This window comes from Schistocerca serialis, chromosome 8 (assembly GCF_023864345.2).
Source record: "Schistocerca serialis cubense isolate TAMUIC-IGC-003099 chromosome 8, iqSchSeri2.2, whole genome shotgun sequence".
Lineage (NCBI taxonomy): Eukaryota > Metazoa > Arthropoda > Insecta > Orthoptera > Acrididae > Schistocerca > Schistocerca serialis.
In genome coordinates, this window is record NC_064645.1 from 270,014,797 (window position 1) to 270,032,276 (window position 17,480).

Sequence of the window (17,480 nt, forward strand, 5' to 3'; positions counted from 1 at the left end):
AAAGGAAAAACATATAGTGTAATAAGGTGTTCTTCTTTTGAGAAAATGATTTAAAAGTTGGTATTAGGCAGTTTTTAACAGAGTTAGAAATTGAACTTTTTTATGGGTACTTGGAAGTCACCATTTGTCTTCCAAAATATTAAAAATACTCCCTACCCCAGGACTAGCGCCCTCCTGCCCTCCCCTTACTAACTATTATTTGGGTGTCCTTGCATGGCATTGTGATTTCTTGCTCCTTTCAAAGCGCAATGAGTCATTTATAAGCATTGGAAGCAGTTGTGTTTTCCTCTGAGCTTTCACAAAGAAAGCACATTGCAGAGTCTTCACTAGGCTGTTTGAGAAGTTCCAGTAGTGCATTCACCTTGAAGAAAAATATTTTGAGTAGATGTGAATACAGTTTCCCAGAAAAGAAGTAAGATGCAAATTCCCCCCCCCCCTCCCCCCCTCCCCCCCCACCCCCACCCCATCACTCCAGACTGACCCCATACAATGAATGTAAATTGAATATGCATGTATTTATTAACAATTTTAACATATTCCTTTCAGAACAAAAAACCTGCAGGCCGCAGTCATTCCAGTGCACAAAATCCAAGCTGTGCATCCCTTTAGCATGGCTATGTGATGGCGAGATTGACTGTGGAAGTCCAGAGGATGATGCTTCGGATGAAGACCTTGAAAGGTGTAAGTGATGAAATCCACATCAAATGTACACTCTTCAGAATATTAATGTTGGTTCATGGACACTTTTGATAACTGTAGTTAAATTTTACAGGTCATGTGAATTACAAATGCCTCTGGAACGAATTTAGATGTCCTGACACAGTGGAATGCCTTCCAGTGTCAGCACTTTGCAATTCCACGTCTGAGTGTCCAGATGGAAAAGACGAAGGAGACTTCTGCAAACCAGATTATGTTTACCGTAAGTGAAGCTAATTTGTGGCCATTCAGAACTTTGTTATTATTATTATTATTATTATTATTATTATTACTGCTGTTGCCATTTTTATTATTATTAACACTAATTACATTGTTTGAACTGACGCTTCCTTTTGCATAAAAATATTCAAATTATTCTACCAAGAAAAACAATGCAGCCCGAAAACACTAGATTTACATTATAAGAAGGAGATTTCAGGTAGTCATAACTACTGCATTATTTTCATACATTATGTGGCATGAATGATGTGGTCATTCTTTGCAGCTTCCACACCTACATATTCTGCAAACCACTGTGAAGTGTGTTGCAGGCACCAGCCCAACATTATAGTGTTGGGCTGGTGATGGATGTCTGGTGACATTGTACTGAACTACCTTTTCACCTTAGCGTTTGTAATCTACTTCAAGTATATGTAGCAGAAGAAGATACTGCTTTAATTTTATACTTTGATAGACTTTATCTTTTCACCATTTAAATTCCTATTATCTAACACACAAGTAAACACCGACAGTTTCACATGTAACCTAAGGGTTCCTGAAATTCCCTGCATGCCTTATTTGTTACTTTTATGCCCCTCTAAACATGATAGAGGAAGATGAGTTTATTTCTTACTACTTTGTCCAGTTCCTTATCAATTCATTTTGTGTCCTTCCCTCACTGAATCAAAATATAAGCAGAGGTATCATAACAGTGCACACCAGTTGTTTCTTTGTGCTATGTATTTATTATATTTGTTTAAATATAACTGAAGCAGAATAGGGAAAAATATTTTTTCTCTGGCAGTGGTTGCTGCACATTGTTGTAATTTAAATAACAACAGTGCTCTCACTTCTTGCACAAAGAAAACCTGTTCATTTTTCTTAGTGTTGCTGTTAGTTGTGAGAGATTGTATTTCTGTTGTATATTTCCAGCTGATGGTGTGAGCTGTTCCAGTATGATGTGCTCACATGCTTGTCGACATAGTCCTAGTGGCGCTATATGTTATTGTCGAGAAGGAGAGAAGCCTGTTGGCACAAACTGTGTAGGTAAGTTTAATTCATTTGTTGTGTTGTCTTCTTAAACTTTTCTTGTGTAGGAAATTTTATGATACTTCATTGTACAAAATGGGATCCTGTTCACATTATAGCAGGGAAAAAATCTATCCATTTGATAGTCTGTGTCAGGTGGATTGAACTATACTAAGCAGTGGCCGTAAATTTCTAATCAGATTTCTCTCCACCTTTATCAGCTGTTTCTTGATTAAAACTGAGAAATATGGCATCACTGGTATATCAAAGAAATTGTGGTAACAAAAGATGAAGTATCATGTAACAGAAAGAGAGAACTATATCTAATGATCAGTGATAAGCACAGGTGTGCAACTGTCTTTGTATTATACAAAAGGCATTGTTGGTTATTGAGAAGATTTACAAGAAAATCAAAAAGCTTGCATGTGATGTTAGAGATTTGTAATTCTGAAAATAGAATCAAAACTATATGGAGAAGGGAAACAGAAAAGTCTTAACCATGAACAAGATGATCTACTAGTTGAAGATATGACCAAATGGTCCTTGACATCAAACACACAACAAAAAATGTCTTTAAGAATAATTTTCAAAATGTAACCGAGAAATTCAGTACAGTCATCTGAAAGAAGAAGCTTTGCAGTCTTTATGTGACAATCAGTACCACAAGCATTCAATCACTTCTAGTGAAACCAGGAGAATATTTAACTTCTTAATGGTGAAAACTGTCATGCAGTCATTTCAAGCAAAATGTGTAAAACATGTTCATCTGATATAGCTACTGTACTCATATTGAGTACATCACTTTCATAAGACATCTTTCCAGGCAGACTGAGGTGTTCTTTAAGAAAGTTAGTGGGACAGATCTTAATAACTATTGGTTCTAAAGAATTTTTTATAGCCTCTATCCACATTCAACTCTGTTTTTTTTATTGACCTGTTTCAACAGCTAAGATAGTCAGCTTCAGATATTTGGTTGGTTGATTTGGGGGAGAGGACCAAATAGCAAGGTCATCGGTCCCATCGTACTAGGGAAGGATGGGGAAGGAAGTCGGCCGTGTCCTTGCAAAGAAACCATCCCGGTATTTGCCTGAAGTGATTTCGGGAAATCATGGAAAACCTAATCAGGATGGCCAATGTGGGTTTGAACCATTGTCCTCCTGAAAGCGAGTCCAGTGTGCTAACCACTGCGCCACCTTGCTCCATTTCAGATGTTTAAAAACTTTTTTGGTTGTATGTCAAGTTCCATAGTGAGTTCATTACTCATGCCATGTTAACATTTTAGTGGAGAGTATATTGCAAATTCCACAAAGGTTTGTCAAAAATAAAATTACAAACAGATTTGTCACAAGTAAATACATAGGCAAAGCTAAAAAATGCACTTTGTGGATGTTGGCATGTCTACATATGTAGCATTCTTGTGACACTTGTCGGTTGTTAAAATCCACAATATATAGTAAAAGTGCACATTTATGCCAATTTTTACATTTACTTCGTGAGTGAAGCTCATCTTGGAACTTTCTCATTTGAAATACATAGTGCATTATGTCAATAAAAAATGGTTTGGACCACAATCTTGTCTGTAAAAAATTTCTTAGAAGTATGTACAGATCACTCCTCCTCATATATAATTATGAGGAATTTAAACTAGTGACTCATTTCACCATTAACTTCTTTTTCAAAACTTTTGAAAAATGTGCTGTACTTAAGAATCGTTGAGACTATCTGCATATGTAAGATACCCAAGTCACCCAGAATGAGATTTTCACTCTGCAGCGGAGTGTGCGCTGATATGAAACTTCCTGGCAGATTAAAACTGTGTGCCCGACTGAGACTCGAACTCGGGACCTTTGCCTTTCGCGGGCAAGTGCTCTACCATCTGAGCTACCGATCCACGACTCACGCCCGGCCCTCACAGCTATACTTCTGCCAGTATCTCGTCTTCTACCTTCCAAACTTTACAGAAGCTCTCCTGCGAACCTTGCAGAACTAGCACTCCTGAAAGAAAGGATACTGTGGAGACATGGCTTAGCCACAGCCTGGGGGATGTTTCCAGAATGAGATTTTCACTCTGCAGCGGAGTGTGCGCTGATATGAAACTTCCTGGCAGATTAAAACTGTGTGCCCGACCGAGACTTGAACTCGGGACCTTTGCCTTTCGTGGGCAAGTGCTCTACCATCTGAGCTACCGAAGCACGACTCACACCCGGTCCTCACAGCTTTACTTCTGCCAGTATCTCGTCTCCTACCTTCCAAACTTTACAGAAGCTCTCCTGCGAACCTTGCAGAACTAGCACTCCTGAAAGAAAGGATACTGCAGAGACATGGCTTAGCCACAGCCTGGGGGATGTTTCCAGAATGAGATTTTCACTCTGCAGTGGAGTGTGCGCTGATATGAAACTTCCTGGCAGATTAAAACTGTGTGCCCGACCGAGACTCGAACTCGGGACCTTTGCCTTTCGCGGGCAAGTGCTCTACCATCTGAACTACCGAAGCACGACTCACACCCGGTTCTCACAACTTTACTGTTTGGAAGGTAGGAGACGAGATACTGGCAGAAGTAAAGCTGTGAGGACCGGGTGTGAGTTGTGCTTCGGTAGTTCAGATGGTAGAGCACTTGCCCGCGAAAGGCAAAGGTCCCGAGTTCGAGTCTCGGTCGGGCACACAGTTTTAATCTGCCACGAAGTTTCATACCCAAGTCAGTTACAGTTTGGATTCCAAAGGGGGCTCTCTACTGAACATGCCATCTACTGTTTCTCAGATTGCATATTAAAATATCTGAGTGACAAGATTTCACCTACCAGGATGTTTTTTTATCTGTGTAAGGCAATTATACGACTGTCCAAATCACAACATTCTTTTGGGGAAGCTTTTGAGATACAATGAGTAAATGGTTAACTCATATTTAACTGATGGGAAGTAAAGGGTCGTGTTAGAAAGATAATGCAGCTCTCGCAATGAATCTTCTCCTTAGTGGGAGCAAAGTAATACTGGTATTCCACATCTTTCAATATTGTGTCCTCTCCTTTCGTTGCTATATATAAAAGACCCTCCATTTGATACTGAAGCAGAAATGTGTAGTTTGCTGATAGGTAATCATCATAATCAAGCGCAACAAAGCTGTAGCTATTGAATAGGTATTAAATGAAATATTCAAAAGCATTTTTGATTGATTCTTGGTAAGTAGCCTGTCACTCAAATTAGGAAAAAGAAAAAAAATGTTCATTAAATTTTATTAAAATGGTAACAGTACTGTATCAGGGAAAGAAAATACCTAAAACTGATTGTTTAAAATTCCTGGTTGTGCTTAGTAATCGGAACATGTACTGAAAATCACATGTTATAGATCTTGAATGCTAGAGTTCAGCAACTCTTGCTCTTTTAGATTACTACATTAATGGTGTTACATGGATTCCATCAAGAGTGATCTCTGGGATGTGGAAAAAAGGCAAGGAAGTACATTTAATTTAAGTGCAATACAGTGAAATGACATTACATTAGTGTATTAAATTGCCAATTCCAATTAGAAATTAACCTGAAACATTAAATTTAAGAGTTCTTGAAAAGATTAGTCTTCAGTGGAGCACTAGGAGTTGCGCAGTCCTAAACTCTACTACCAGGGTTGTCACAGGTTCTGGAAATCAGGGAATTTCAAACACATCAGGGAAATCAGGGAAATTTGGAAAAAGAAAACCACTGAAAAAATCACTTTTTTGTCTCAGTAGATGAAATTATTTGTTTAATGAGGTGTCATGCATCGTTGCTGGCTGGGTGCAGCTGAGTAGGTGCACTGCCCCCCTATTCGCTCATTTCTACTGCTTCTCCCATTCCTACCACTCCCCTCAGCTTGCTTGCAGTCAGTGCTGCCACCACTTCTTGCTGCTAGCCGAGCAGCTGCCGCTGAGAGGCAGGGAGGTATGAGGAATGGTTTGTTTGGATCTGATTCTCAGAGACAATGTACAGGCCCTGCCCGTCGGGTCTAGTCTCCCTGATCTGCCCGCAGGCTGGGTCTGTTTGTATGTGGCGTAATGCAGCGGATTTTCATGGTTTGTCCATGGACCAAGGAGTGCGGTGCTCTTCAGCAGGCCAGAGGCCATGGGCGATGGATTTCAGGAATTACGACTGTCTCACTGCGAGTGCGTTGTACAGTGTGGCATTTTATATTCATTTTATTTGTTCTAGTACATTTTGGCACTTCAAAAGAAGTTTATATTTTAGAAAGTATGGCTGATAAGAAGAAGAAAATTGTGTCATTCGCTGGCAGTTTGTATGTTATATACTCATATATTTCTCGAAAGAAGAATCACACATTACCTGTAAAATAATAGATATAACACAGTGGGTAATAACCAACAATAACAAACAAAGTAGAACCAAAATTTTATTGGCGTCACCTACAATGTTGGTTTACACAATTCTCGCCTTATACACTTCTTTCAAGAAGTCTACTTTTTTTCTGAGGTTATTTGTGAAAGCAGTGAAGGTATTTTAAACCTGTTTTGCGACTCCAAAGGAATGGGTGTTTTTGTCACCAGATGTGTTTCATTTTATTGAAATAAAATAACATAAGTTGTCTTAATGAAATACATATACCATTTGGCTTGCTTTCTCCATCTAAAAACAGTTCATTACAAAAAATGTTGATGTTAGTACTTAAGATTTTTGCTTGCATCAGGAAATGCCTTCTGCTTGCAAGTGTGTGTTTCTTTCTTTCTTTTTAATACATATTTGCTCGTTTGCAGTATTGTTTCTTGTTCCATAGCCACAAAGACAGATTGTCAACTTATATCTTAACTTAACCTTCAGATGTCAAAATTTGTCTGGAAATCGGGGAAATATCAGGGAATTTCACTTGGGGAAACTTGTGGAAACCCTGACTACATTATCTATATGATATTTAATGTGCTCTAATAGGTTGTTGAACTCTCATTTACCAATGTATGTGACTCCTTTCTATACTAATGTTAATCCCTTGAGGTCTTTGTAGAGGTTGTTTTTGGTCCTAGTGTTATATTCATGCCCTAGTATTATATTCATGCTTTTCACTTTTTTGTGTAGAGAGAAATATTGTTTATGACAAGGGGCATTAATGAAAATATATATTGTGAAGTAGTTGTCAGAATGGCCAGTTTTTTTGAAGAGGTCTTCGCAGCATGTTCTTGAATTAATGCCAGATGTAATTGAAACACGCATCTGTAGTCTGAAAATATTATCCTTGTGACTTGAATTTCCCCAAAAAATGATTCCATAACTCAGTAATGAATGGAGATAGGCAGCTAATAAAGTACTTTCTTAGTTTTTAAATCACTTATGGTAGTAATCATGCTTGCTACAAACATAGCTGGATCAAAGTGCTTCATTAATTGTAAGCAGCAGGTTTAATTGTTGATTTTGGTGATGAAAGCACCAAAAAAATTATCTAGTGTTTAATTTTGAACTTTATGTAGACAACTATTTAAGAAAAGAGGCATATCAATAGCAGCCTCTCAATATATTTACTCTATTATGAAGTTTGCTGTGGAGAATCAGGCACTACTTGAAAGCAATAGCAGTGTTCTACATATACATCTACATCCATACTCCGCAAGCCACCTGATGGTGTGTGGCGGAGGGTACATTGAGTACCTCTATTGGTTCTCCCTTCTATTCCATTCTCGTATTGTTCGTGGAAAGAAGGATTGTCGGTATGCCTCTGTGTGGGCTCTAATCTCTCTGATTTTATCCTCATGGTCTCTTCGCGAGATATACGTAGGAGGGAGCAATATACTGCTTGACTCCTCGGTGAAGGTATGTTCTCGAAACTTCAACAAAAGCCCGTACCGAGCTACTGAGTGTCTCTCCTGCAGAGTCTTCCACTGGAGTGTTCATAAATATAACACTGGTAACCGAAATAGCCTCCACTATTCACAATTTAACCTTAATCTTGCATGGAGAGGAGCAAAGTGTGCAGACATAAAGATATTTGATCACCTCCCTCGTGAATTAAAAGCTCTGTTAGACAATGATAGTTAAAAAAAAAAAAAACATAAATTGAAACCATTCCTATTTGACAAATTCTTCTCCTCCATAGATAAATTTCTGAGTAAGTAGTATATCAAAGAAAATCATAAATTTTTGAAAACATAATATAATCGGATAAAAAAAAAATCTGTTCACCAAGTGGCAGCAGGAAAAAACTGGTATAAAAGTGAAGGAAGTGTGAAAGCTGTGGAAGCGTTGAAAGGGAAGAAAGAGAGATGAAGGGAAAGGACTTGTGTGGTTTAGGAATGTGAAGAGTTATGGAAAAGTTGCTCTGACCCAGAATTTTAGGTGGCCTTTCCATAACTCTCGCCTTTTCCTCAACCATGCCAGTCATTTTCCTTCATCCTTATTCCCTCATCCCTCTTTCTTCCCGTTCAAACTTTCTACCAGAAACAGGAGCCACTGGCTCCAAAACCTTCCACATTTCCTTCATTTTTGCATGGCTTTTCTCCTGCCACTGCAGAGCGAGTAGAATTTTTTTTTCTGTCCAGTTGTATTATTTGTTTGTATGTTTGTGGCTGGATTACATTTATCAAATTTTGTTGTACCCTTTTTTTTTTAAAAAAAATCCACTTCTGTGAATGACCAGCATGTAGTCATGTTTTGACTGAGGGATGTTACAGGCAGCCCTCCACACTTAGAAATAGTTTCTCTGTCTTGTGTTCACTGAATGTATACAGTTGTTCCTTTTAGAAGACTGAAAATTAGATACAGCATGATCTAACACATAGCAAAAACTACTGTTTAAGGCAGAAATGGCAATATTTTGGGAACATTGCGTAATGTATATTATTAAATGCCTTTTGTTGTATGCACTAGTTTTGTTACATTTGTTCACAGATGCTGATGAATGTCAGATTGAAGGCTCTTGTGATCAGCTTTGCAGTAATGCTGTTGGTTCATACTCCTGCTCTTGTGTGGAAGGCTACAGGGAAAAAGGAACTCATTGTGAAGCAGTGAATGGTAAATGTGACAGAAAGTTCTATTTCTTGCAGAGAGATTTAAGCACATACAATATATCCTCATGCTTCCAAATTTATCCAATCTAAGAGATCTATGTTGTATCAGGAGCAATAACAGGCATAATAAGTAAAACATAGCAAACTCTTCATTCGTCATGTCAATATATTGCATCAAATATCCATCATCACTCATGTCTCCATGTTTGTTGGTCACAGTAGTGTAATATTTTGTTTCTGTGGCATTTATGAAGTGTGTTTTTCATAAACAACACCTTAAGCCTGGTTTCCACTGGACTAAACACAAGTGAAGAAGCATCAGTGAATGACAGTTCTCTCTGGTGTAATCTGTAGGTGAGCATGAACAGTTTGCATTCGGCAGTGTCTGGTTTGCATTTGATAGTGATCATTTATGTCCTGTCATTCTAACTTTTAACATACCTTCAAAGGAAGTTTGCGCCCCCTCCGCTTCAGTACTACCAGTACAGAAACCTTTCTTCTTCTGTCTTGCCTACTTCTGTTTTTGACAAGAGTTGCTTGAGTCATGGAGTGCTGTAAAGAAAATATAATGTTCCTGATAGAAGCATATAGATCTCATTGGTGCTTCTGGAATCCAAAAAAATTGCCAAAACACTCAGAAGTTAATCTGGGATGTGAGAAAGATGATAAATTCATTAGAATCTTGCATTATGCAGGAATGGAATGAATAAGCACAGGCTTTGTGTTTCTTTAAATTAAAGAGGAAAAGCACAATAAATTTCCTTGAAAGGAAACAAGTGTAAGTATGTCTAATTACGACAACTAAAATTAAAAACGCATGAAAGGCTTGCTCATTGTCATTGCTTACTTTCATAGAAGTCATAATTACATAGCTGTATCACTGTTACATTAAAGATTTTTGATGATGAATAAAAATGGTTTGCCTGGAATAAAAGTCACCTGGGATCACCCTATCATGTTATCAAATTATGAGGGCTATACAGAAAGTAAGGTCTGATCAATCATGAAATGGAAACCACAGTCAAAATCAGATGAAGCTTTGTGTAAATATGTTGTGCTGTGTCCCTAGGATGCCCGTCGATCATGTCACATCGCTTTTCTCCATTCTGAGTGCCCATGAGCACGTAAAGATTCCTAGAAAAATAGTCTCCCATCAAGGCACTGAGGATGCTGTTGCAGCATTATCAGTGGGAAGTGTTTGATACCCACCATACAGTGCGGAGTTGGCTCCCTCTGATTTTCATCTCCACTCACATGAACTGTTGGCTATGAAGACAATATAAGGCTATGTTCATTTTCTTCCTTCTTGTGTAAATGCTTGTTCAGAGATACAAGTGAATGTTAGTGAACACTGGTGAACTGCCTGCAAATGCTCACTTCCTTGTTTTTGCATCCAGCTGGCCCTAGTAAACCAGGCTTTGAATAACATACACCTGCTGCAGTAAGCACACTACAAATGTGCTACAAATCCAAACTCAAATTTTGAAAACAGACTACAGTTTCCTATGTTCTGATTCATACATTACTTTTAAATGTAATAAACCTCTTCCATAAGTTGTATGCACTCAGCAAATAATTAAAATGGTTCTCAGAGGGTAGAATTCTGATTAGCTTAAAAGGGAGAGTTAGACAGCTTTCTGCACTGACAATCAACATGCCATGAGAATTCACATGTATAATAAATGGAAACTGTTGCTTAAATGTTGGAGAAATGTTGTAGATGTGGGCATCAGTATTACCACATTTTTAACAAGAAAATTTCATTGTGTTAGTGCTTGATCTATGGCCCATCACTAACTGTATCATACAGTAGTTTCTGAGTAATTAGGAATCTGTTCTCTTTTAAAACTGCTTCATACAGTAATAATTATTTTCTTCAGAGTATTGTTTACATTCAACACTTCGCCAGCATTTTAAGAAACTTTGATAATATATATTATTTGGGCCATAGTGATTGTAAAACTCTAATAGTCTTATTTGTGCTTTTATGGATTCTGTCACTTTTAGAATTATTAGAAAATCTATGGCCCAAATAATATACATTATTAAAGTTTCTTAAATTTGCTGGCGAAGTGTTGAATGTAAACAATACTCTGAAGAAAATAATTATTACTGTATGGAGCAGTTTTGAAAGAGAACAGATTCCTAATTACTCAGAAACTACTATATGATACAGTTAGTGATGCAAACTGCAGGAAACGTGATAAAAAATGGTATACGAATGTACTGTTATATTATTTTATGTAGGGAGCTTGACACTTTCTACTTTTGGAGGGTTTAAATAAGTGAGCAGTATGTTGAGGAAAATGTAATTTCTTCAGAGGGGGACTGTGTTGTAAAACAAAAATTGGCATCTCCATTCCTGGACATGACCGTTTTTAAGATTGTGTGATCTTTTGAAGATGAAAACTACAGATTCAAGATTTGATGAGGTACACACAGAAAAAAAAGGAAAGGAAAGAAAAGAAAGCTCCACGTGTTAGAAATTACAAGTGAAAATATTTACTACACAGAAAGTTAAGTGAAAAGAGACTCAAAGTGCAGGTGTGCCATAAACAACTTTTAAACTCCATCCCTACTTTAATACCATTGTTTGTATCCTCTGCAAGCCACCGTACATTTCGTGGTAGCAGTCATTTAATTAAAGAGCACTAACTAGCCTGACTACAGATATGTGACAACAGACAGGTTGATAAACAAGTCAGAGGAAAATTTATAGGAAGCAGGAAATGAAACAGTACGCGGGCACCACTAAGTCTGATTCAAAAAATATCATTTTTAAAATATTTTACATAGTTCACTGTTTTGTTTGTTTCCATCACCAGTAGAAGGGAATATCCCTGATTGTAAAACTCTAATAGTCTTATTTGTGCTTTTATGGATTCTGTCACTTTTAGAATTATTAGAAAATCTATGGCCCAAATAATATACATTATTAAAGTTTCTTAAAATGCTGGCAAAGTGTTGAATGTAAACAATACTCTGAAGAAAATAATTATTACTGTATGGAGCAGTTTTGACTGACAAATGGGCACATAAACCAAATACCTCTCTCTCTCTCTCTCTCTCTCTCTCTCTCTCTCTCTCTCTCACACACACACACACACACACACACACACACACACACACACACACACACAACACTTGCATTTTTTACTGTCAATGTGACCTCAGTGCACCATGTTGCTCATACACCTAAAAACGCTGATTCTTAGCCTCTTAAGTGTTCTCCGATTAGCATATTGTAAATGATGATCATTTTTTTCTTTTGTGAAATGTCCTAGATTTTCTGAGTATGATTCCCACCAATGCTGAATAGCTAGAATGACTTTTTACTGTACAGTGGAATTCACACTGATATAAACTTCCTGGCAGGTAAAACTGTGTACTTGATCCTTGTCAGAACCTGGATCCTTTGCCTTACATGGTGAAGAGCTCTACCAACTGAGCTCCACAGGTTCGATGCACAACCCTTCCTCACAGCTTTACTTCTGCCAGTACCTCTCTTCTATCTCTCAAACTTCAGAGAAGTGCCTCGGCATACCTTTCAGACTAAGTAGTCCTGGAAAAAAAGGACATTGCAAAAGTTGGCATTGCCACAACCTGGGGCATTATTTCCAGAATACACTCTGCGGCAGAGTGTGCGCTGATTTGAAACTTCCTGAAGACCAAAACACTGTCATACAATAACACTTCTTTGTTCCTAGATATTCTTTTTATATAGCTTCATATATCTCTATGCCTCTAAAGGTAAAGCTATCATCAGTCTGAACTGTGGTGTTCAAACCAACCTTCAGATTGATGACAGCTTTACTTTTAGAGGCAAAGCTTTACCTTTAGAGGCAAAGCTGTCATCAATCTGAAAGTTGGTTTGAACACCACCGTGCTATACCACATGTGATCCTGCTGGAGGTGGTATGCCCTACCCCTCCTTTGACATTGGAATTAACTTACCCAGCTAGTTATAGGGTGGATCTACAGTTTAACATGAACATGAACTCCAAAGCAAAGTGTAGTGTAGCATTTCCACATTAACAAATCATTGCCAAAATTGAAAGAAGTGGTAAGTGACATAAAAAGTACAGGACCTGTTGGGGATGAAATCACAGGCGTAAGGATTTCTTGTGAGGCACTTATCTACTGAACCACTGAGTCATACCCATATCTCATATCTGTTAGATTTTGTAGTCTGTGTGCGCATGTCTCTCAATCCTTGGATTCTTTTTCTGTTTCTAAATCATCTACACTCAGTTTTTATTTATTATTTTTCCCTCTCCCTTAGCTCCTCCTGCCCGTTCCCTCTGTTTTGCATACAGCCTGTGACTGCCCATGGCTGTGGCTTTCTTCACCATTTCTTACCATCTCACCATCACTTACTGCTCGGTCACACATGTCCACTGATTCCACCTGAATCAACTCCTCACAGCTTGAGAGCTACTGCATCAAGGGGGAGAGAGAACGGGGCCAGAACAGAGAGAGAGAGAGAGAGAGAGTGAGTGAATGAGTGAGAGCGTATGGACTGATGAACACAAACTAGATGTTGAAGTGCTAGTCTCCTTCTCAGCGCTTTGCTTTTTGTATTCAGTGAGTGGGTACCTTTCCTCATACCTTTACTTGCACTATAGTGGGAAAGAAGTTCAAATTTTTTTTTTTTTTTCATATAATTAAGTTGAAGTTTTTGTTAGTTTTTTTATTAAATTTGGCCATAAACAGTTCCAGAGGACGAGCCACCATCTTTGATTTTTAGCAGCATCTACAGTATCTATCATATCCATCTAAATGGTACTGTGTATGAGAATGGTACAAAACTTGATCAGCATACATTGGCTTTGGACTTCAATCATCGCAATCGTACCATCTGCTACATATATCGTAATGGTCCTCACTCTGAGCCTCGCTGTGCCAGTGTGGACAATCTGGAAAACTGGTGGACTGTGGAGTCACCTTCAACATACACTTTTGACTGTGAGTAATACTTGTTTAACAATTTAACTTTATTGTATAATCCCTAACTTGCTCCATGAAGACAAAGACGTCAAATTAGCACTTAGCAATTGTACTGTGTTAAACTTATTCTCATTTCTTCTCACAGGTTGAGCATCATAAAACCAAAAAAATTTTTGTATTCTTTTGTGAAATAATTACTACCACCAATAGCACTTCAATGAGTTAGGTTTTTGGTGGAAGTAAGTGCAATATAACTTCCGTAGACATTTTGTATGTTGCCTGGATTCTTCTTTATGCCTTTCATTCCAGTTTAGTATAGTTAAGTTTGTGGAGCCTCAACTTTTAAATTTGGTACAAACTTTGATGATGAAACAGTGTTATATTTTTCTTTTGTAAATATGTTCCTGTATTACAAAGAAAACATTTTTATCACAGATAAGAACTTACATTAGTTAGTAATACACAAAAGACATACATTAGTGAGTTGTTTAATTTATGATACCTGTTGCATAGAATAGGAAGTGCTCTATTTGTGCACAAAAACATGAAACAGCTTTGTGTGTCATGTTGTCACATTTCATTTCTGAACATGTAGAAACAAGTGGTTGAAAGAGCAATTATCTGGCATGTGGATGAATTTCTGTGAGACATACAAGGGACAATAGGTTGGGTTTACTCTCTTTTGTTTGTAGCCAGTAGCTGATGGGTTCATCATCCCAAATCCACATAAAGTGGGCTGTAAGAGAGATTAATAGGACAAGCTGAATGTTATGTTCTGAGTTTCCTAAGCTCATTTAAGCGTTTCAAACTTTCTGGTGATGTTACATGTTTAGCTAAGACTAAGTTATACATAAAAAGTGTGAGGTCTTCCGTGAGGTCTTCCACATAAATACTAAAAAAAAAAAAATCCGTTAAATTTTGGTTGCATGATAAATCAAAAAAATTTAGAGGTTATCAATTCAACTAAATACTTAGGGATTACAGATATGAACAACCTAAATTTGAAGCATCACACTGAAAAGTCTGTAGGGAAAGTGAACTAAAGACTGTGTTTTGGAAGACACAACAAATCTACTAAGGAGGATAACTACACTACAGTAGTCAATTCATTTGTGAAGTACTGCTATTTGGTATGCGATCCTTACCAGAGGTCATCTAAAAAGTTCCAAGTAAGATTGCTCTTTTCATGCCATGTTATTACAAAATAGGAAAGAGACTGTCGTGGATACAGTAAGCTAGTTGAAGTGACAATCGGTAAATCAAAGGCAATTTTCATTGGGGTGAGATCTTTTTATAAATAACAATCAGTAAGTTTGTCTTCCAAATGCAAAATATATGCTCGACTCCAACGTGCATTGAGGGAAATGACCAACATGATAAAATAATGTAAATTGGAGCCTGTGTGGAAAAATTAAGGTGTTCATTTCCCCATGTGCTTTTTGAAAATAGAATGATAGAGAAATTGTTTGAAAGTGGTTCTATGAACGCTCTGCTAACCACTTAAGTTTGAATTGCAGAGTTATCATGAAAATATAATACAACTGGATAGATGAGAGACCTACTAATCAACCAGTGACAGGAGAAAACATATACAGAACTTTAGGCAATCAGGATGCTTCTCGGGGGTGGTTGGCTGAACAACCTCAATTTTTTTTTTTAAAGTTTTAAGAGTTGTTTGGAACATTTGCAATGTGGGAGTCACCAGACTGCCCTTATTGGTGTAGGAGGCGAGTCTTGGCTCCTCTGGTGCAGAGATGATATTTGATAGTGTTACGTGTTGACCATATCAGAAGTTACTCGCCATTGACAGTATTCTTACAGTAAAAAAAAGCTCACAGGAACTCACAAAACTGTTTCCAGTGTGAAAGCTTATCAATTTTTTTTCTGTTTTCATAGTAGAGTGGGGCAGCTAAGTGTGTGCATGAAGCTAATTGTTCAATAGGTGCCTTGCACTGATTACACTGGGAACTGTTAGCTATCTGAGGAGGCTGTTGACAGAAATAGTGTACTGGATGAAGTTTAATTGCCTTAAATAACTTGTATTTCTTTTTGCAGGAACTTCAGATGCTTTGATTTTAATGCAATCATTAACTTATATTGTTTAGAAGTGTTACCCTGTTTGGTATTTTTGAAAATTTATGCACAAGTTCCAGAGAAATAGTTGGAAGTGGTCCATTGACTATGACAGTGTACATTTCTAATCTAGAGTCTGGGCCTTGGAATATTTTTGAATGCAGCTAGATTGCTACAGAGCATTTGTTATTATTATTAAAGTAGTAACTGCTTTAATCTTGTCTCATGAGTCAAAACAAAAGGGTCTCACAAATGTGACAGTGCGAAGAAATCATCTAGGTTTGCCAATCAAAGTTTTCAAATCTAATGGATGGTGTAGCATTTGGTATAGTTTGTTTCATGCATGTTAGGAGCATGTGTATTTCAGCCATGAACAGATATAGTTTGTATGATATCATGTCATCATAAATAATGAGGGAAGTAGTCTAGTCAACAAAGGAAAATTAGTGGAAAAATATGTGCAGGACAAGTTTTCTACAGTGGTTGGGGGAAGTGTAAAACTCCTGAGCAAGGGGGTGGCGTGAACATTTAAAAGTTACAATATTATGAAAAGAATAGTTGCTGCTTACCATATAGCGGAGGTGCTGAGTCACAGATAGGCACAACAAAGACTGTCAGAAAGTGAGTTTTGCCCAACAAGGCCTTCCTCAGAAAAAGACAACATACACTCATGCAAAGTCACACGCATAACCACCGTCTCGGGCTACTGTGGCCAGACTGTGGGCAGCAGTGCATTATGGGAGAACAACTGGGTGGTGGGGTTAAGGAGGAGGCTGGAGTGGGGAGGGAGAGGAATAGCAGGTTAGGGTTGGTTGATAGTAAAGTGCTGCTTGAGGCAGCATAAGGTAGAGAGAGGATAGGGCAGCTAGGTGCTTGTGGAAAAGGAGAGAAGTAAAATGACTGGGTGCATTGGTGGAATAGAGGGCTGTGTAGTGCTGGAATGGGAACAGGGAAGGTGCTAGATGGATAATGATAGTGATTAAAGAAGGCTGAGGCCAGGAGTGTTACGGGAACATAAGATATATTGCAGGGAGAGTTACCACCTGCACAGTTCAGTAGAGTTTGTGTTGGTGGGAAGGGTCCAGATGGCACAGGCGGTGAAGCAGTCATAAAAATGAAGAACATTGTGTTGTGCGGTGTGCTCAGGAACGGAGTGGTCCAGCTGTTTCTTGGCCACAGTTTGTTGGTGGCCATTCAGGCAGACAGACAGCTTGTTGGTTGCCATGTATACGTAAAATGCAGCACAGTGGCTGTAGCTTAGCTTGTAGATAACATGACTGGTTTCACAAGTTTCCCTGTCTTTGATGGGACAGGTGATGCTTGTGACCAGACTGGAATAAGTGGTCGAGGGAAGATGTATGAGACAGGTCTTGCATCTAGGTCTATTACAGAGATATGGCCATGAGGCAAGGGGTTGGGAGCAGGGGTTGTGTAGGGGTGGATGAAGATATTGTGTAGGTTTGGTGGACGGCAGAATACCATTGTGGGTGGGTCTGGGGTGGGAGAAATAGTGGGTAGGACATTCCTCATTTTAGAGCA

The 17,480-nt window shown here is 38.2% G+C and overlaps 1 protein-coding gene across 1 annotated transcript in view; it reads left to right on the plus strand.

Moving 5' to 3' along the window:
• The window catches only part of LOC126416607 (low-density lipoprotein receptor-related protein 1), a 772,143-nt gene that overhangs the window by 424,087 nt on the left and 330,576 nt on the right, over positions 1 to 17,480 (plus strand). The window contains exons 4-8 of the mRNA XM_050084360.1: positions 547 to 681; positions 773 to 919; positions 1,849 to 1,962; positions 8,803 to 8,925; positions 13,635 to 13,886. Coding sequence (XP_049940317.1) covers positions 547 to 681; positions 773 to 919; positions 1,849 to 1,962; positions 8,803 to 8,925; positions 13,635 to 13,886 — 771 coding nt within the window. The remainder of the gene's footprint in view (positions 1 to 546; positions 682 to 772; positions 920 to 1,848; positions 1,963 to 8,802; positions 8,926 to 13,634; positions 13,887 to 17,480) is intronic.